The sequence below is a fragment of the Carettochelys insculpta genome, chromosome 24, assembly GCF_033958435.1.
Source record: "Carettochelys insculpta isolate YL-2023 chromosome 24, ASM3395843v1, whole genome shotgun sequence".
Taxonomy (NCBI): domain Eukaryota; kingdom Metazoa; phylum Chordata; order Testudines; family Carettochelyidae; genus Carettochelys; species Carettochelys insculpta.
This window is the reverse complement of record NC_134160.1, coordinates 974533-994563: the sequence shown is the minus strand read 5'-3', so window position 1 is coordinate 994563 and position 20031 is coordinate 974533. Positions and strand designations below refer to the sequence as shown.

Below are 20031 nucleotides of genomic sequence, written 5' to 3'. Positions count from 1 at the left end.
TTGCGGACCCTCACCTCACAAGGGAACAGGCCGACAATTGGTCTGTCTCCCAGATACTGGCCAGACCCTGGGCAGAATCTGCAATGACTTCAGATGAATTTTTGTTTCTGGTTTGAACTAGCTCTGCTAAGAGCAGAGCAGTTTTTTTTCACTGCAGTCAGGCCCTCTGTGGAGCAAGCAGGTTTTACTTTTTTATAGCCTTTCTCTAAGAGCACTGTCTCATTGCCTGCTGGTATCTGTGGTACCTTCTGGGTCCAGTGTTTCCATTGCACCAGTTAGTTTGCACCTGTGCCCCTGGCTCTTCTCAAGCTATTTCTTTATTTTCTCTGTTAATTGCCTAGAGCCAAGCCCTAGTTTCCCAGCCTCGCCTCTCCCTCGTGCCTATCACATGTGGACAGGTGATCAGTGCTTAGGGCATTGTCCTGCACTTGGCTGCAGGCCCCCATTTGGCATCAGCAGTTTTATTTCAACTGCTTGCATTTCTGCTGTCTTCTGTGCTCATCCTGCACAGAACCCTCAGCATTTAACTCTTTAATTACATGACAAGCAATTTATTATGTCAAATCACCTTTGAATAAACACATACGTTGTCCTTCCCTGTGTTGTCAGAAGGCTTCAGATTCTTTAAACTTCAGGATTTTTCCTACACGTTTGAATTTCCACTTGGACAACCAAAGGACACTCTCAGACTTCCTGTGTCTCAGGCACTAGCCTGGTGCAGCAATGATTGGATTTCACATAATGCAGGGGGAAGGATAAGCCCCAAAACAGCCATTATTACAAATACATAAACAAACATTACAAAAAGCTTTTTAAAAACAATAAACCCAAAAGTTGGGCCTAAACTTCCTGACATTTTCTCCCTCCAAAATGCTTGTTTTATATACAAAATGTACACAAGCCTTGAGATCCCTGAACATTTTCTTATATTTTATTTCCTGCTTTGATTAGAGGCTTTGGTGCATATTTTCAAAACTGACCAGTGATTTTTGGGTGCCAAACCTGAGATTCAGATAAAAGGTACAGCTTTGCTGAAAGTGCTTGGGGGTGGGGGGGAGATAAAATCAGACCTGAAAGGAGTAACGTCCCTGCTTAAAGAACCTCTAATTTCTACAGAGCAGACTTAAAAAAAAAATCTTAATCAGAACAAAGGAAATGCTCAGACTAGCAGAGCTGCTGAAAGAGTGATTTCATGGCAAAATCCAGAAGACTATCCCCTCCCAGCTGCACTTTCCTGAAGACAAATGATTTCAGATTAAAATGTAGCAGCATGTTGTGCCACAACTGGTGTGAGCAAAATCTGAAGTATCTGCTTCATTGTGCAAAGCAGTCATAGTCTCTCTGCGAGCAGGTGCCAGACCAGAGACTTGTCTACATTTAAAAGCAGCACAGCTTTACCAGTGCTTCAGAGAAGGTGCTCTTTATGCTGAGGGGAAAGCTCACATCGGCACAGGCAGGCTACTTCCTCGAGACTATAGATATTACTACTGGAGAAGCCCTCCAGCTAACAGAGTGCTGTCTACACTGGGAGTTAGGTCAATATAACAGCATGGCTCAGGGGTGTGGGTTTCCCTGAGCAATGTAGTTTTACTAGTGTCAACCAAGCCCTCAGCATACTCAAGACGGGTGAGCGTGGCTCAGATTAGCAATTGCTGGAATCAAGTTCTAGCCACACCTATTGTGGATAAGCAGTTATGCAACAAAACTCCTGTCTTGGTTCGATGCGTTCTCTCGAGATGCTGGGGTTACATCACCCTTCCCCTGCTACCTGGAGAAGGATAACAATGGACAGGAAGGAAAGAGCCCATTTTAGGTGACTCGGGGGTGGAGGGGATAATCCTTTAGTGGTTTCTGTACATTCAGTATGTGTGATGCTACTGACCTACAGCATTACACAAAGGTAAGCCCATTCCAAATTTGACTTGGAAGCAGATGGACAGTCTATGACCTGAGTGGAGTCCCTGCTAAGAAGGGAGAAAAGCATAATGATTACACCAGCTAACATCTGTGATATGGCACTTGTTTGATGACAGAGTAGAAAGGGAAATGCTAAGACACTCCATTTGCTTAATGCTATCAGGGAACTTTTTATATGCAAGAATTAGATGCATTATATAGAGTGTTATAAATGATCATCTGGGACCCCAGCGTTGCCTGCTCAGCTGGCCCAGGCTGAAGTAGAAGCAGAGGAGTCAGGGATATTAGGGAAAAAAGTTGTTTTGCTAGTAAATTTTTTTCAATCTGCCCTAAAGAGACACTGAATTCCTACAATTATGCAGCTGTTTTTTTCATTTTGTAAAAGCCTGAGAATGTGACTCCATTTCATGTGTCTTCTCTTCTGGGTTTTACGAAAGAGATTCTGTTGTAAATATTCCCTTCTCAGCTAATGCCCTAACTTGTCCTGTGAATGAGAAGTGCAAACATTCCTCACTGTAGAGGAAAAGCACGCCTGGTACTTCAGAGCGCAGGCTGCTTAGTAAAAGTTCTCACAAAAGTGGAATGGGCGGAGGTAGCATGCAACACCAGCTCATCCTGGGGATTGTGCATTATAAGAAGTGTCTGTTAAATGTCAGATGGGACATTTGTGCATGTAACTTATGCCAACTCAGGTATACACGAGCATCAAGGTCTGCCAGCAGCTGAGGTTTGCTACCAAACAATGACAGGATCTAGTTCCCTCAAAGGCAGTTGTTTGTGCTGTGTGAATTTTTCCACTAGCACCTGCTCCTAATTTATCATTAAGCTAGCACTTGAGGGCTGGAGCAAATAAAAACCCATGTTGGGGCTAGTTTGCAAACATGTCCGAGCAAATAGGCAGTAGAATAATCTGCAAGTAGTTTCAGACAGTGAAGCCACTTTCATCACCTGGCTTACGTCTACATGTGCCCCAAACTTCGAAATGGCCACGCAAATGGCCATTTCGAAGTTTACTAATGAAGCGCTGAAATGCATATTCAGCGCTTCAGTAGCATGCGGGCTGCAGCGGCGCTTCGAAATTGACACGGCTCGCTGCCGTGCGTCTCATCCAGACGGGGCTCCTTTTCGAAAGGACCCCGCCTACTTTGAAGTCCCCTTATTCCCATGAGCCCATCCCCTGAGGGCCTACCAACCACTCTCCCCTGCTCCATAACTGGTTTGGGTCTCTGTCTCCCTGTGTGACCCTATGCAGACAAGCCTTGAAGCAGGCTTCACCCACAGCAGAAGACCACCCCCAACAATTCAACACTGAGGTTGACAAATATATTTATTATGTCTCTTCAAAGGACAGATTCTGAAAACAGAACAATAACAGAGTACAACAGTAACAACAGAGCTTATATCTGCACAACTAGGAGTAGCAGCAGTTACCAGCAATCTCTGCCTTGTGGTTTCCAGCGCATATAATTCAATGCTTAATCAGTAACAGCTACATTTGGTGCAACGAGAGGTTGCAGCAGATTCTTTTAGACATAGACTAATCCCCAGTTAAAAGCATGCCTAGGAAGAATGGTCCCTTATGACCCCTGCTCTACATTTATTAGCCACACTTTAGCGAGGAAAGACTTTGAAGTTGGGAAAGAGGTACCTGCGACATATGTGCCTCTTTTAGAGGAACCCTGCTTCCTTGGGTAAGATTCTAGAGAAGAAGTACGGTGTTTCTAATTCAACACACCCAGGCAAGACACATTCCATCATCAGTGTGGTTATAAGCTAGTTACTGAGGTGAGTAATCTGAAAACCTACATTGCAAGCTGGTCACTACCCCAGGTGGACTTTGCTTGTGCCTGGATTTATGGCAAAAATTCTCAGTTTTTCAGAAGCTTCCTCCACCCCATCATTCTTTGTACCTGAATGTCATGCACTCCAGTAAGCCACAAATCTCAGACTAGAAAAGCCCCAGGCAGCTTTACTTTGTTGGCCAGTCGCATAGTGCTTGGGGGCTCTGGTGGGGAGAAGCACAGCTTTACAGCCTGCTTAATGCCTAGGCTGTGTGTCTGCTTTGTTCCACTTTGGATTTCCTGGGAGAGACACAATTGTGAGACGTTGAGGTTCATTAAAAACATAAGATTCCAGAAAGGAACTAACTGGGGATGTTAAAATAGGGCGTAGAAGTTGTGTATGAACTTGGAAACAGCAAACTGTTCCTGCTCAGAACTACCAAAATGAGCTAACCTCAGTCAAGCAAAGAATCTGATACACTAATACTAGCCACCATTCAAGTCAGCTGGGCCAGTGACTGGCAGCAGCACCGCGGGCTGCCACCTGAGAGCAAGCCAAGTTCAGATTTGCACTCTGGTCCACGGATGGGTGGCAAATCTGCAGGGCTAGGAGGACTGGGGAACTACTGTCTTAAGGTGTGAAGGTGTGGGGGCGGAGATTGGTTACTCTCTGATGTGGACAGCATTTACCAGGATGCAAAGAGGGAGGCCTGGCCTCAGGGATAGGCAACGGTAAGACAGGAGGTTTTACAGACATGGCCTCTAGAAAGATGCCAACGATTTCAGCCCATGGCTCAGGCCAGGTGGTTTACCAGCCAGGGCAGCTCTTGGGTTTGGAATCCATCTACCCTCACACTGCAGCAGTGCTCCTGTCCCGTTTGAATGAAGACATTGCCTGTGCCACCAGCAGGGCTCTCCCATCAGCATATGTGCTCACCTCCCCAGGAGGCAGCAGCAAGGCTAAGGGGCTAGTGTGGTCTAGGGGCTAGCGCAGCAGAGCTACATTTCTTAGCGGTGTGTTTCTCACCCTGACAGATGTAGTTATGCCAGTATAAGGTCCCAGTGTGTTGCAACCCGAAGGCCTGCCTTGTCCCCTCTATCAGTGTGTTCCCTTGGTTAGCCCAGACAGCTGCTCTTCAGAAGCACAAGGGAAAGCTCTCCCAGCTTGGCGACTCCCTTTTAAAGGGTTTTCCTACCAATGTTCATGTGGGGAAGGGCTGGGGAGAGTGCAACAGAGGACAGTGACTTCACACAATCACCTTCCCTGCTACACTGACAGATGCTTTACCTGCAAACAACAAGAAACTAGGAGGCGTGAATAGTGACAGAGTAATTTGCAGAGTCCCACCGTGGCTATAGTTTGCCCCCTTCACTCGTGCGAGTCAGAAAGAGGTGCTGGCGCTGACTGGCAAGCAGAAGGGAGGGTTTTCACAGCGTGCTTCTCCACAGCAACTCCTAGGCTAATGTGCTCTGCGGAGACAGGATAGCCAGGAGTCAGTCTGAGTAGCAGCAGACATTGCTCCTGTGGCTAGAAGGAAGCATGTGGCACAAGGCCTCCCCTCCCCTGATCCATCCAGTCACCCCACCCCTCCCTGGTGCCAAACTGAAGAATTCACACGGGAAGGCGTAAGGCTCCTGCACTGCAGAGAGGCGCATCTGTGGCTGGCCATGGCAGCTGACTCAGACTCACAGGGCTCAGAGAGCAGGGCAATAACATTGCAGTGTACCGGAGCCTGAACTCTGGCCCACCCACCCCACAGGGTCTGAGTCAGCTGACATGGAGCAGCAGTGGTGTTTGGCTGCAGCATAGACATACCCACGCAGTTCAGGCAGCTGCTTTCCCTGGGGTCTGTATTTCACAAACACCTTCCCTGGGTGCTCGCCAGGCCTACACAGAGAGGAGAGGGCGTGTGGGTTCCAGCTCTTCCCCTTCCTGTGACGTTGATTCAATAGATGGAGTTTTATAGCCAGCTACAGCTGAATGTAAGAGGTGCAGAAAGCCTAGATCTTGTGCCAGCTTTAGCCAATTTCACATGTGGCCCTAAATCCTTCCTGCCCCTAGTCAGGCTACGGAGCTCTGTGGATCGTTGCCTAACTCTGAAGGAAAGCACAGAGGCTGTAATGCACGGCAAGCCCTACACCACAGACCAGGAGTTTCAGGAGTGGGGCCAGAGCCACCTGCCCAGCCCCATTGAAGTGCACGTTGCCATCCAGTTTCAGGCAGCTAGTCTGAGCTGCCGCTTGACAGCATTCCTGGTAACAGGTGGTAGTGGTTGCTCTGGTGCAGACAGGGCTGGCAGTCTGGCAGGCTTTGCTACATCCAGCCGTGTAACTTGTGCCAGTCTTCTTCATCTGGAGGAAGGAGACAGACATTAGTAGGATCAGGCTTTAGCACCCTTCTCTCCCTCTGGACTCTGGTGTTCCAATGAATGGGCACAACCTACTGCAGTTACAGAAGATCCCAGAGGCCAAAGAAGGTGAGAACCACAGAGACTCAACTACTCCCTGCCCCAGGGGTTTGTCCTGGGGCAGTTCAATATGGACTCTGCATTAGCTGCTCTGTGGACAGAGCACTCAGAGCTGACAGGATGGCACAAGAGCCACAACCATCTCATGCTGCAGGTGCTATGAAAAGCCCAGCCTCCACTGTGAAAGGGCAGCACTGACAGAGCAAAGTCAGATGGAGCTGGGACCTAGCCTGGAGCCCTGCAGTCCTGCTCCAGGCACAGCTCGAGTCAAAAGGCACCAGTCAGGGTAGTTAGAGAACTGGCAAACAAGTGCATTACCTCACAGAAATCGTATCCAACGGTGCACTGAGCAGCAGGCTTCTGGCCTTTGAAGCATCCATCTCCTTCACAGGAGAAAGCTGTGCACACCTTCCCCTACAAGACAGCCCCAAAGGGCAGCGTGAACACCCATCACTCCAGAGAGAAGAGCTACCAGAGCCAGACCTGACCTTTGTCACTTGCCACTCGCCTGCTGGTGATGAGACACTTGTGAGAGGAGCTACAAGTGCCCCAAGGAAAGCAAGTCATGCCAGGAACCCCAGGGTCAGCCATTTGCCCTCCAAGGGCTGTTGGGCCCTGACTGGCAATGTAAAGGCAGTTCCAGCAAGCCCAGATTTCCGGTGAGAAGGCCACCTTGCAGGGGCTGGCAGCCACCTCTTGCAAAACTCACTGACATTCCATATACAAAACAATCAAAGAAAAATCAACTTCCCAACTTTGCAGAAAGCTTCATTAACATTCAGCCTAGCTGGCGAGCACCAACCCCTCTCCCTCCACCCTCACAGAGGAACTTTGCAGGGTCCCTTGGAGATAAGCAATCTCACAGCCTCCATCATCTGGGAATCTCTACCAGGAATCGGAGGGCTGAGATGAAAGGGTCCTTGTGGACCCATCCAGTCCATCTCCTGAGGGGCCAATGCATGGTAGTAACCTACAGAACACAACTCCACTGATGTGTTGCGTGTGTTATTTCACCATATCCTCACACATGGGGTGTAAGAGCTTTGGCCCCGGAGAAGGATCCCAGGACAGCAATCTCAGCATCTCCTCCCAGTGCCTTGGGACCTCCCTGCTGTTCCTGCAGCACTGTGAATAAGGCTCATTGTGCAATGAATGTCCCCAACTGCGGACTTGGTTTGGCAGCATGTGGAACCTGGCTTTCTCACTGGCCTTGGCACTTGGTTATTTGCCTTCAGAGGCACTTTTGTCCGGGCTTTTTATGGACCCTTTCCTAGCTTGGTGCTACACGAATTTGTTCCTTCTCACAAAGGCTACAAATTGGCCTCTGAACCCAAAGAGCACATAGCATGCAGAAGGAGGCACATTTCCTCTACCATTGAAATGCAGCCACTTCTGGGGTGGAATACCCCAGTTTAACAGTTCATGATAACCCTACTCAACTTAGGATTCCAACTGGCAGCATGGCTACACAGCTGCACTGTCTGACACTGCTGGAAGGCAATGGCAATACTTACATTTTTGGCAGGGGGCTTTGAGGTGGTAGTTGTGGGAGCTGGAGTGGTGCGGGGCCGAACATCACCTGAAAGAACCATGAAAGGAGGCTGGTGAGACAGAGCTATGTCCTCCTGCTGCTCTGCCCTTCCACGTAGCCTTCAGGCTCAGTGCCAGAATCCAGAATGTGGACAGAAACTGACACATCCCAGTGGAAGCTGCTGGGACCATTTTTAACATGGCAATCTATATTAAAGCACATCTGTACAGGAGCTGGGTATTTGGAGCCTCATTCCAGAACCTGGACCACATCTATTACTTCCCACCAAACCCTGCTCTCCCGGCCAAAGCTCAGGTGTGTTTGGTGCCTAGACGTTGCCAGCTCAGGCATCCCTCTAGCCCTGTATCTGGTCTGACAGAACCTTGGAGACGAGTTCAAGGAAACACCAGAGTGGATATCTGTGACAAACCTGCCTACAAGGGATGTTTCTTCATCCTGTAATAATTACTCTCTGCCCCAGCTAATGGAACTGTGGATGTTTACAACATCCAGAGAAGTATCGAAACCTTTGAGAAAAAAAATCTTGCCAAATTCTTGGACTTTGTCAGCAAGCACAGCAAGCTAAACTGGCAGCAAGTTCCACAGGTTAGTAAAGGACCCTTTGGTCACTGGTTTCACCTTGGCACAAGGGCAGAGAGTGGTAATCCACAATGGAGTCAGTCACACTCCTAATGGGAATCTGAACTGGTATCTAAGTCCAGCAAGGGGCCTGCATGCTCCCAGGACCCAGCGGAGCAGAGTGACTTCCAGAGAGGAGACCTGGAATTCACCCAACTTGCTGGACTGACTAGAAAGGAGAAGCGAGAAGTTGAATTCCATTCCATCAGGACTGTGAGACCCCATGGCCCGTGGGTATCAGACTTGCCTGGCAAGAGAGTGCAGGGTGGCATTTCCAGAGAAAGCCCCTGGTTAAAGCTATCGTATCCCTAGGAATCAGGTGCCTAGCGTTCGCTGGCTCTCGGAATTCAGTTACTTATCCTGCAAGAGATCTTCCTATGGAATCCCTCTGGCTGAACCCGAGCCCTCAGGAAATCAAAATCCAGCTCCCTAACCCTACGTCCCTTCCGCCCCCGCTCTCCCCCCGGAAGCCTCCTGAGCCAGGCTCTGTAGCCAGGGTGGGTTCTACAGCAGAGGGGGGCAGGCACCTGTCACTGCTACTCAGGGCTGCCTTTGGAAGGGTCGTTAAGCGGCTCTGCCTTTGTGACCTGCCTGCAGAAGAATGAGTTGGGTGGAGTCTGCTGTCACATAGGAGCTCCAGCTACTCTACCCCCATCCACCCCGGCAGGGACGGGCTCTGACCCTGCGCCATGAGCCCAGACCGAGCACTCCAGGTGAAGCTCCCTTGTTATTGGCAGCACAGAGCCTTGGACTTTCCTGAGAGCAGGTCTGGCAGAGGTCTGCTGTGACATCTTACAGCAGCCACAGGCAGGGATGATGGCAAGAGTACAAAACAGACCCCTCTTCTCCGCTCATGTGGCTGGTGTCCCAGGCCCACTCCCACCTGCTCCCTCCGCCACAGGGACAGAAAAGCCTCAGCCAGGGCCCAGGTGCTCCTCCGGGGCAGGCTGGTTACCGTAGGCAGTGGCATTGAGCTGCAGGCACTGGGATGAGTTGCAGCACTCCAGGATGCATTTGCCCGCACTCGTCGTGCTGTTGGTCACACACCTCTCACTGCTGTTTGCACTCGCACACGTGCTGCTACACTGGGCATTGTAGCTTGTGTAATTGTGGCGATAGAGCTGCAGAAACAAGGGAAGAGCCACAGGCATCTGCCCACAGAGCTCTCAGCCACGCCCAGCCCACCTGCCGGGGACCAGCTTAAAGGGGCAGTGACGAGCACAGCTGTGGGCGGGGCGCTCCTGCCTTTCATAACCGATGGGAAGTCGGCACTGGGGATTGCTGCGGGTACACTGGTGCCAAGGGGAACCTCGGGAAAGGGATACCCTGACAGATGGCTCAGACAGAAGGAGATTGTGGCAAGCACAGGGGCAAGCCATCTCCACCCCAGGGAGCCAGGGCCAGGCCAGGGGAAATGCCAGGCTGTTCCTGCCAGCACTGAGCAAAGGGCGGGTTTGAGACACTGGGAGATGACAGGGTGAAAGAGGCAAGGCTGAGTGGGGGGAGCCACAAACCAAGGTCAGGAGAGACAGTGACAAAACCAGCCAGAGCACGAACAAGTGGCCAACTGTACAAGAGGAGGGACACACCAGGAGCAGGTCACAGGTTTGATAAGCTCCTGGAGTTATCAGGCAATGGGCCAAAGGAGGAGGAAAACTTGCACTCACATGGCATCCACCTCCCCCCAAAACACCACAGAACCCAGGGCCTGGGAAGCGGTGGGTGTGCTTGGGCTTTAGGCAGACCCAAGCTCTCCACCCCATTGCGCAGGACAGGCAGGGTTCACTCCCAGTGCCTAGGCTCCTCGCATGGCAGATGGTGGAGGAGTGCTACACCCCAGGCGTTAGGGTGAGCCAGTCAGTCCTGCAGGAAGCAGCAGAGGTTAGTGGCACAGTGCCCCCTCCCTCTGGGAGAACCCCCCTACCTCACATTGAGACTGAGGGGGGCACATCACGGTGCTATTGGCATGCTGTTTCTCTTCGTAGCACCTCTCTCCAGAGCAATGAAAACTGTAGCAGGTGAGCTGTGAAAAGAGCACAGGCTGGAGCCCACACTCAAAGGGCACCTGCCACCTGCCTGGCCCTGCCCATGCCAGCCGCACCCTGGCAAGGTCCCCCAGTAGAGCATCCCTCAGCTGTCATTCGCTGCTGTCTCACAGATCGCTCACTCTGCCTCTTGGACCATCTGCTCAGCGGCCCTGGCTCCTGCAGCACCAGGAAAGCCAGCAGCGGGGAGAAGCCTTAGTTGTCACCTAGGGTAGCTGCTTATCAGCCCCCTTGCCAACCCTCCCCAAGGGCAGCCCCGGCCCTTCCAGCAGCAATGCTGCAAAGGAACTCTGCTCTCCTTTCTGCTCCCACTCGCACCCGCCCCGCTGGGCCCTGGCAGAGACGCTTCTTCGGCGGCAGAAGCCCAGACAGTGTTTGAGCGAGAGCTGGTTCCTTACATTTTTCTGTTCCGTCCCATTTGCAGACATGTTGGTCGTTGAGGCTATGGCTGTGCTGGTAGTGACAGAGCTGCTGGTGGTGGCAACAGTCACAGCAGAAGTTGTCGATTCAGCCTCTGGAAGATACAAGGTTCCCGAGTGATGTCACCAGGTGGGAAAAGTCTCTCGTGCTGGTAAGGAGCTGAGAGCGAGGCTGGGTATCGGGAGAAGCCGCAGTGCCCCCCCGGCACAGCGTGCTGCCCATTGGGCTGTATAGAAGCTGGCTGGGAACTCCTGTGGGGGAGGGCAGAGGGGAAGGCTGGGAAAGGCACCACAGCTCTTTACAAGAATCGGCTTGTTGATAGTGTCCGAGAAGCTGGAGGTGAGGAGTGGCCAGTGCGCCACTGAGCAGCAGCGATGCACCCCTGGCTGATTTGACAGCTCCTCCCTCACGGCTGGGACCTCCACTGAAGGCTCAGCCAGGCCCCATAAGCTGCTCCCCCGACACTTTGCTGAAAGAGGAGCCTTGCCTAGAATTAAATCTGCATCTGATAGGATGAGGCTGGCAGGTAAACCAGGGTTCCTGGAGCTGGAGCAGCTGCAAGGAGACAAGCTAGGTGCACAAGTCAGAAACCTGAGGATTGTAGGTTTTGCCTGTGTGATTTTCCCTGGTTCCCCACCGCACACCACTGGGACAAGCAGAGCCAGGCCTCCAAAGCAACATGCTGTGGCCACCTCTAAAGTAGTTTTCCCAACAGGAGCTGAGAGTTCTTCTGGTGGCCAATCAGCACCTCACCTGTTGGTGCATGAGAGCTCAACTGCAGCATCCAGATGCAGAGCAGGAGGAAGCCTGGAACAGAGGGAGGAGAGTGCATGGTGCTGAGCTGGGAACATGCTGCCCGGGATGTTACTCTGCTGCATTAGGGGCATGTCAGTGTTCTCACTCTTGGGCTCCAAGACACTTTGAATCACCAGCTGTAAAAGCCCTGGTGGAAGCGGGAGTGTGGAGGTGCAGCAGTCACCTCCCTCCTACCAAGGGGAATTTTGCACAGCCCTGCTCATGGGGAGGGGTCACAGCGTGTGAGCAGGAGGTGCAGCAGGAACCTGACTGTGCTCTGGAGACTGCAGCATTAGCAGCAAGCTCAGTCTGCACCACCGTTTCCTCCTCTGGCACAAACCTATCTGAGCTGACTGGTCATGGACAATGCCCTGGTTTTGCTCCAGTAGGACTGATCTCTTTTTTGTAAGGTCCCTTGAATCAGAGACCAGCACCTCTAGGACATCCTGCTTCCCTGCCACATGCCCTGTGGAGGGTAGAGGGAGTGTGTGCCGGATACAGAACAGCCATGCTGTATTCACCTGCTCAAGGGATGGGGTGAGCTGTAGGCTCACACAGTTTATAGGAAGTGTTGCCAAGGCAGCAGCACCTACTTCTGGTAACTGATGCAACCCTGGGCTGCAAATTCCCAGCAGGGGTGCACAGTGCATGGGTTGCACTGCTGCCCAGGACCAGCCAGCACAGGCCAGGGGAGCGAATACCCTGCCATGACTCCTTGGCCTGTCAGTGGGGCTCACGCCAGCATGTCCACCTTGTCCCACTGGAGGGTGTATGCGGAGGCTGGCTCTGGGGGCACCTTCTGTCGCCAGCTGCATGAATTGGGGCCAAGGCGGTTGCCTAAATCACGAGGCTGGAAGCCTTCGTGCAACGCCTGGGCCACCAGCCCCACTCAGAGGCTGTTGCTCTGGGGCTAGTGCCAGCCCTGCACCTCCCACAAGTCAGTCGGGTGACTCTGCCTCCTCCCTGGGGCTGTGTGGCCTGTGGTGAGATGGGTTTTCAGTTTGTTCGTCTTGAACCAGCTACCGAGTGGCCAGACCAGGCCAAGGCGGATGTCGTGGGGAGAAGGAAGGGGCAGGGGCACCTTGACATTTGGCATGTTTGCTTTTCACAGAGATCACCACGGATGCTTCGCTCCTGAAGTCCCTCACCTCGCCCTGGGGCAAGCCGGCGTTCCCCACCTGCCATCTTCCGCCCCCGGTGCTACGCCAACAGAAGCCTGGGGGGAAAGACAAGGTAAGAGGCAGGCTCAGTGCTGTGGGATTCCGCTCTGACTGTCGACACCAGCCCCCGCCGCTTCCCCCACGCCCCACGCCCAGCTGCAGCTCGTGGCACAGCACCACAGTGGGGCCCCGCTGTGGATGTCGATGCCCACCTCTCGCTACACCCCGCCCCACGCCCAGCTGCAGCTCCCTAAAGGCCGTAAGGCTCGGGGGACAGTGGGAGGCAGGTCTATACACCCCTCAGTGGGAATTCAGAGCAACTCCCAGGGCCTTGTTACATTTCAGAAACTCTTCCAGGCTGGCATGTGCTCAGCCCACACAGGGATTTGGGCCCCTGACACGCACGTTTGGTTTCTCAGTTGCCTGTGACCAGCTCTACTTATGGATCCCCTATCTCCAGGCTCCAGCACCGCCTGCCCCAGCGAGTGTTGTGGTCACCACTCACCAGAGCGCTGGTGGGGGTTGCGGGACTCATGCTCTCCTTTGAGGTTACACTCCTGGTCCTCACCAAGCCTGCCGCACTCGCTGGTGCAGCACACAGCCCAGTGACACCTCTCAGGCCTCGCCTCAGGGTACCCATCTCCCTTTTGCACTGGACTTCCCCTCTGAATTGAACAGCCTGCCAGTGTCAGCACAGGGCCCCTTTCACTGTGTGTCCCTTCGCTGACCTGCTGGCTAACGCGCCATCCTGGACTGCCTCCCAGTCCTGCCACGGCACCCAGCCTGGCCCAGCAGCCAAAGCCCTCCCGGCCTCTCCATCAGCTCTGCACTGAGCCTGTCACGTCTGCAGGGACAAAATTAACTCAGGCTAATGCCGCAAGGTTCCCAAACTCTATGGGCAGCATCTGATCACAGCGCTGCTGCGATTCAATGGGCACACCCCCAAATTCCATGCACACTGGCACTGGCAGCAAAACTGCCCTGTCCCAGGAGACTGGCTGGGTTCTGACAACCTCGCGGCCAGCTGGGATGAAGGCGCTGCTCCTGCAGCCACTCGCTAGCCTCGGCTGCCTGTCGCTGGCCTAGCTGGTGCCTGGTCCTGCTGTGAGGGCAGGGGACTGGACTTGATGACCCCTCGAGGTCCCTTCCAGTCCTGTGATTCTATGAGCCTTCCACAGCTCCAGCTGTGCCTGCCTGGGACAGTGGGTCTGCCGGGCTCTTGGGGGGCTGGCTGCATGTTGAAAGCTCTCGGGGGTGAGCTGCACACCCCAGGTGCTGTCACTGTGTGGGCTTAACTCTGAAGCGTAGCTCAGACTGCGGCATTCCTGCCCCTCGAATGGCGGTGCACCATGCTTGCTGGTCGACAGCGTGCGCACTAGTGAGGCTCAGCCCGGGGCAGGCAGAGGCCAGGACCCAGCAATCAGCCCAAGAGTGCAGCGAGCAGCCCCAGCCAGCTTGCCACCTTTATCCCTCCACTCCAGCCGGTCTCCACCGTACACTTTCAACCAGCACCTCAGGCCCCAGAGCTCCCCCTGGTTCAGGCCCAGCTTGGGCCAGAGTTCTGCCCTTCCTTCAATTCATCAGACACCATTTGAGCATCTAGTCCTGCCCCCCACTCAGCCCCAGTGCTCTCCCTCTGCTGCAGGCTCTGGCCCGCTCCAGTCTGACAGAGGGGCTCGAGGAGCACCCTGGAGGGCAGCTCAGCTCTGAGCATCCCCAACGCCAGTCCTGCACCCAGCGTCTCTCCCCTGACGCTGGTGCTGGCACTGGCGCAGCAGGGAACTTCTTAGCACGGCCACCCCAGGGGGCTCGAACTGCTCGTGTAACTGCGCTGAGTGCCACTCCCGGGGCGTGAGCGACATTAGTGCCCAATGGAGCCCCGTGCTGGGCCTCTCACCTCACCTGCGGGTGCAGCTCTCACTGCCACTCCCTGCTCCCCTGGCTCCTTGCCCTCGCCAGGAAGCAGAACTGCCAGAGACGCTCCTGCCACAGCGCTGCCTCAGCACAGCGCCTGGGGCCTTCCGGTCATCCAGGCAGGCAGAGCAAAGCAAGGGGAGCAGAGAGCAGCAGCCTTAGGGAGCAGAGCTCCACTAGGGGTGGCTGGCCAGAGAGTGAATCTGCCCGTTTCCCCTCAAGGCCTTGCCTGGCACCATGGCAACATCTGCAGAGTGCTGCACAGGTGAGGGGAGCATCTGCCGGCTCAGCCCAGTGAGAGCCACCTGAGTTCTAGCCCGGCCCACAGGCCAGCAGGCTGCCATGTCAGCCAGGCCAGGCTCTGCCTCACCTGCAGCCCCCCTTCTTTCCTGGGCAGAGGTGGGGGCTCCATGCCAGGGGCACGCTGCCAGCCCAGTAGGGAAAGCAAGCCCACTCCAGTCTGGGCCAGGAGCTCATGCTGGGGCCAGGCCAGGGCCACCACCACCACTGCCTGCAGCCTTTGACCCCCTGGATGCTGCTCCAGGGCTGGCGCATGCCGGCCACATGGTACAGGCAGCCCCTGCCGAGTTCTCTGGTGGCCAGCTGGACTCCTTGGAAACAACCCAGCCCCTTGTCCCATGCCAGTGCCAGCAACAGCGCAGCCTGGCCCCCATCCTGCAGGTCCAGGGCAGGACTCTGCTGTTCATGGCAGAGGCCATGTGGGAGGAAGACCCGGGGTTGGGCCTAGATGGACCTGGGGAATCCCCGGGCTAACTCCTGCCCCCTTTGCTGCTGCTGCTGCTGCTGCTGGGTGTGCTGTGCCGGTTCAGGTTGCTAGAGAGTGGGGATGGCTGCAGGAAGGTGCTGATGGCAGAGATGGTTCAGCTGCGCAATGTGAGGGCCTAGCAACACAGCCCAGGGCAGGATGCAGCTCAGAGCTGGAGTCTAACCTCAAGCCTGGAACAACCATCAGTTAGTTTCCCCAGAGGCTCCCCATGGCTGCCATAGCAACCAGCCAGCAGCATTGTCCAGGGGCTCAGAGCCCAGCAAACACACCTGGGAACCTCCATGCATTTGGCTGATATAACGACGTTGTTTGCCCTGAGTCTCACGGGTAATTCACAGAACTGCAAACAGAGCCTGTGCATGGCAATGCCTAGGGACTATTGCGCTGGTTGGTGCTGGGCAGCACAGAGCTTCTCTGCAAAATACAGCTGAGTGGGGCTGGGAAAGCAGAAACTTGGCCAGGATGGAATGAGCCTGCAACCACACAGCTATGGGCTCCTGGGCAGGAAGGGAAGAGAGGGAGACACTGATCAGCTCTGATTCTGCACCCTGCACTCAGGCTCAATAGTGGTGCATATAACAAAAGTCATTCCGCACATGGCCATGAAAATTAGAGGGAGGCCAGAACACATCCCTCCTTCATCCCTCTGAACCTGCGGGGGGTGGGGGGTTCAGTGAACACAGTGGAAAGACCCTGCTTGCCAAGACACTGGGGCTAATGTGTCCCAGCTGCTAAGAGAGGTGCCAAGGAGCTGGAAGACAGGATAGGGCAGATCCTGACCTTTGTTATGGCATCAGTCAAGCTACAGAACGCACTGGGCCCATAGAATCAGCAGCATGCCCCTCCCATATCCTAGACAGACTGCTCACTTTTCACCTCTCTCCACCGGCCCCAGCACCTTTCCTGGGGGACACGGATGGACAGGCCAGTGCTGCACAAGCAGCCAGGCGCGAGGGAACCGCCTCGGAGCACGCAGGCAAGAGCTTGTCTCTAACTGAGCGGCTTCAGTGAAGTGATGCTCCTGTAACTGACCTGGGACCCCACTTTAGGGCCTCCATAGCACATCAGCAAATGGTCCAGCAGCTCTGTGCTGCCTGGCCAGGAGGGGCCATGGCGACAGGGGACAGGTGGCCCTCACCCAGCTGACAGGGGAGAGTTCACTTACACCTGGTGCTGAGTCACAGCTGAAGGAAGATGTGGTGTTATATGGATGGAGCCAGCAGCGCAGCCCATTGGCCCCTCCCCTTTGGTTGCCCCCTGGGAGCAGCCACCACCCTGGAGAGAACAGGGACACACTGGCCCCAGCGGCTAAGGGATCCCAGGTGCAACAGGCCAGGGATTGGCTCCCACATGCTGGCTGCCAACCATTCCCCTCACCCTTGGCAGACAACTCAGGGGGATGTGAAGGGCACGGAGGCCTTTTGCCGGGCCCCTGCACACAGCGATTTTCACCTGGACCAGGGAAAACACAAGCAGGAAAACCCCATTTCCTAACCCTCCAGTCCCAGCCCTGGGGGGCTTAGCAAAGAGCAACGCATGGGCCTGTTAGTCCTGGTTCATAACCAATGGTGACCATCGGCAGCTAAACCCACCCCTGCTGCTGGGATTGGGATGCACTTTGGATTGTACAGAAATGCATAGCCCCCTCTGTAGTCCTGTCCTCAGCAATGGACATAAATAGCTGGCTCCCCTCCCCTGCACTTCCACAAGATGTTCATTGTGACAGCCCTGCACAGATGTTCAGAGAGGGGACCCAGTGCAGAAATCAACACTGCAAACAGCAGCTCAGGTTACACACAAACCTCCCCTTCACGCAGTGCCGCCAAGATAAAGGTGTAATGGGGTGGGGCCTCTGCACCACCCAAGGAAATGGGGCAGAGACAGTTTTACCCCTCTGCTTCTCAGACAGGGGTCTTGCACCGTGTCAGCAAGACAAAGCCAGCCCAGCTGGGTGGATCTACCATGACACAACTAGGCACCAGAGTGACCGAGGGTCAGATGCGGTGAGGCAGGGGCCCGAGCCCCAGCCCCAGTGCACTGGCTCAAGGAGGCTAAGCAGGCCTGTGGCAGGATGTGGCAATACCTGGGGCCTGAGCTGTTTTTCTACCTGTCACTTGGGGCATCCTGGGGAGCAGCCCTTCCCCTTTGAACAGGGCCAGGGGCCTCCCTCCTTCCCACCAGGGCTGAGCATGAACAAAGCCAGCACCTCCTGGGCCAGCTTACCACTGGGAGTGCACTCCGCAGCTCTGGCTGCCTCTCAGGGAAGGGGCCAGTCTCCCCACCCTGCCTGGCACCAGTCTCCAGGCTGCTCCGCTGCAGAGCCTGACCCCAGATTCTCTATTGAACATGCTTATTTTTCAAGCTGTGCCAGATGCCACCCCAGTCCTGCTCAAAGGAACAAGGGCTCAGCCTCACCTGCCAGGGAACATGGGAACAAGGGAAGCCTGTTGCCACCAGTTCCACTTTCCCTGGGAGTCTGGCTGCATGGGGCATTTTTCAAACCCCACCCCAGCTCCTGGAGCCCCATGACTATGTGAGGTTCTCAGAGTGCTTGTGGTACAGTTCTAGCCCTCCTGCCTGTGAAGTGGATGCTGTGAATCCGACCGGCTCAAAGATCAGGCAAAAAGATCCCCATTCTTATAAGAGGTCCTGCTATTAGGGGCCTGGCAGGTCAGGCTGGCAGAGCTGCCTGGAGAATTAGCGCCAGCCGCTCCAGCTAGCCCTGACTCCAGCCACTTGTCCAGTATGAATGAGATACATGGGGGTCCTTTCACCTGCCCTGTCCCCAGCCTGGGGAACAAGGCAGAACACAAGCAACTCTTGCATGTGGGCCAGGGCAGCCCGCCTGGGCCACTGCAGCGCTCCCAGAGGAAGGGAGCAGGGAGCGCTCAGATTAACCTCCCTGCAGGAATGAAGCAGGCTGGAACTCAGTTTAGGCTCCTATTCAGCTGAGTGCTGCTAGGTGCAGTCAGTGGAAGCCAGGGGCGGGGAAGGCATCTTCCTGATACACAAACAAAGCACCCAGAGGATCTCTGTGCACCCAACTCACCGACACCTGGGATGAGCTCCTGTGGTCACGTCTGGCTGGGTTTCGGGAGCTGTGGTCCCACAAGCTCGTACTGAATGACCAGTTGCCCTGCAATAATACCTGGAGGTGCTGGATGGCTCCTTGGGCACAGTTGCACCCAGCTGCAGGAGAGATTACAGTGTATGAGTGCCAGGTCCCCAACCCACAAAGGGGGCTTCCCCACAAGGCAGGGCTGGGGAGGGACAGCCCCTTGCACCAACTCACCTGCCCGTCTGTTCTCTGCAGCAGTGGTCGCTCTGCGGGGATCCGCAGCGTGTCGTGTCTGTGCTCTGCAAGGGTTGCTTGCAACACAGGTGTTTCACTCTGATGCCTGCCAAGCAGCCCCACCTCCCCGCCCAGGAAGAGTAGCTCAGCCCATCAGCCAGTGAGAGACGTTTGCTACCTGCTGCTCCCAGGACTGCTGGGTCCAGGGGAGGGAGACAAGCACAACGCTGGACTGCATTCACTGGAGGGAAAGCTGCCTTCAGAACCTGGACATGGCTCATGAGCCAACCTGCGTGACAGCAAAACCCCACCTGGAGCTACAGGGGAAGGGCCAAGGCTGATTCCCTACATCTCTCAGCAGGGAGCAGAGCCAGTAAGCGAGCTCTTCCTCCCCTGACCTAATGTCCAAGCAGTCACTGGCAGAGGCAGGGAGACAGGGCAGGTATGGCAGGCACTTCTCCAGTCCCTGCCAAGAGCAGCATGTGCATTGAGAGCACAGTAACAGCCATTACAGGGTCCGCCCGCCAGCTGCACAGAGCAGGGTGCAGGAAGAGCTATTAGTGTGCCCTCTGCTCAATACACAGCTCAGTACAACTCCACTTCTGCCTCCGAGCCCACCCCCAGTAGTTGTCGGGAATAGGATGAGGGTTCCAAACGCAGGACTTTCCCCTGGGACAGAGAGGAGGCTGGCAGGCCAGCCAGCTTCCAACACCCACAAGCAGTGGCAAAGCAGAGTGACCTGCCCTGGTGCTCACCAGCCTCTTGCATCAGCCACACCAGGGCTAGGGCAGCCTCTCTAGGCTGGTACCAAGCGATTGCCTTCTCACTCAGCCACCCCAACAACTCCTTGTGTTTCTTTCACCCAGAAACCCATCGCCAGGGCATGCCCGGAACTGGGGACTCCTCCATGATGGCCCCTGGGCTAAAGGGACCGTGCACACCGGGTGGGCTGAGAGCCTCTGTACCCCTCCCAGAGCAGAGGTGGGGAGTTGGGCCAGTGCATGGGGCCATCTTGTGCTGGAGACCAGAGGCCCCTGAGGCTGAGCCAAGAGGTACCCATGCCACCACAAGTGTGGGGTTTAGTGTGGTCAGCACACAGCCAGACATCAGTCCCTGCCCTGAATAGCTCATCTCTGACCCCCAGCCAGGAAGGAGCCAGGCCCAGACACTCCGGCCTCCAGTTCCAGAAAATGCAGGCGGAGGAGCCAACAGGCCCCCATGTGCAGTTCTCCCAGAGCCGGCTCTGGATAGGGCTGGCTGCTTCTCAGTGGAGGCTAACACT

The 20031-nt window shown here is 55.0% G+C and overlaps 1 protein-coding gene across 2 annotated transcripts; it reads right to left on the bottom strand.

Moving 5' to 3' along the window:
- Positions 1–5323: 5323 nt before the first annotated feature.
- On the bottom strand, positions 5324–19689 carry LOC142001312 (uncharacterized). 2 transcript variants are annotated; one of them, XM_074976397.1, is made up of 9 exons: positions 18507–19689; positions 12745–12812; positions 11555–11608; positions 10780–10895; positions 10261–10359; positions 9292–9457; positions 7681–7745; positions 6485–6580; positions 5324–6050 (listed from the first exon to the last, which is right to left on the bottom strand). In XM_074976397.1, exons 2-9 carry the CDS (start codon positions 12779–12781, stop codon positions 5790–5792), a joined length of 894 nt encoding a protein of 297 aa, XP_074832498.1. In that variant the 5' UTR covers positions 12782–12812; positions 18507–19689; the 3' UTR covers positions 5324–5789. The 2 variants fall into 2 exon arrangements, with proteins under 2 accessions (XP_074832498.1, XP_074832499.1); XM_074976398.1 differs by lacking the exon at positions 11555–11608.
- Between the last annotated feature and the right edge of the window lie 342 nt (positions 19690–20031).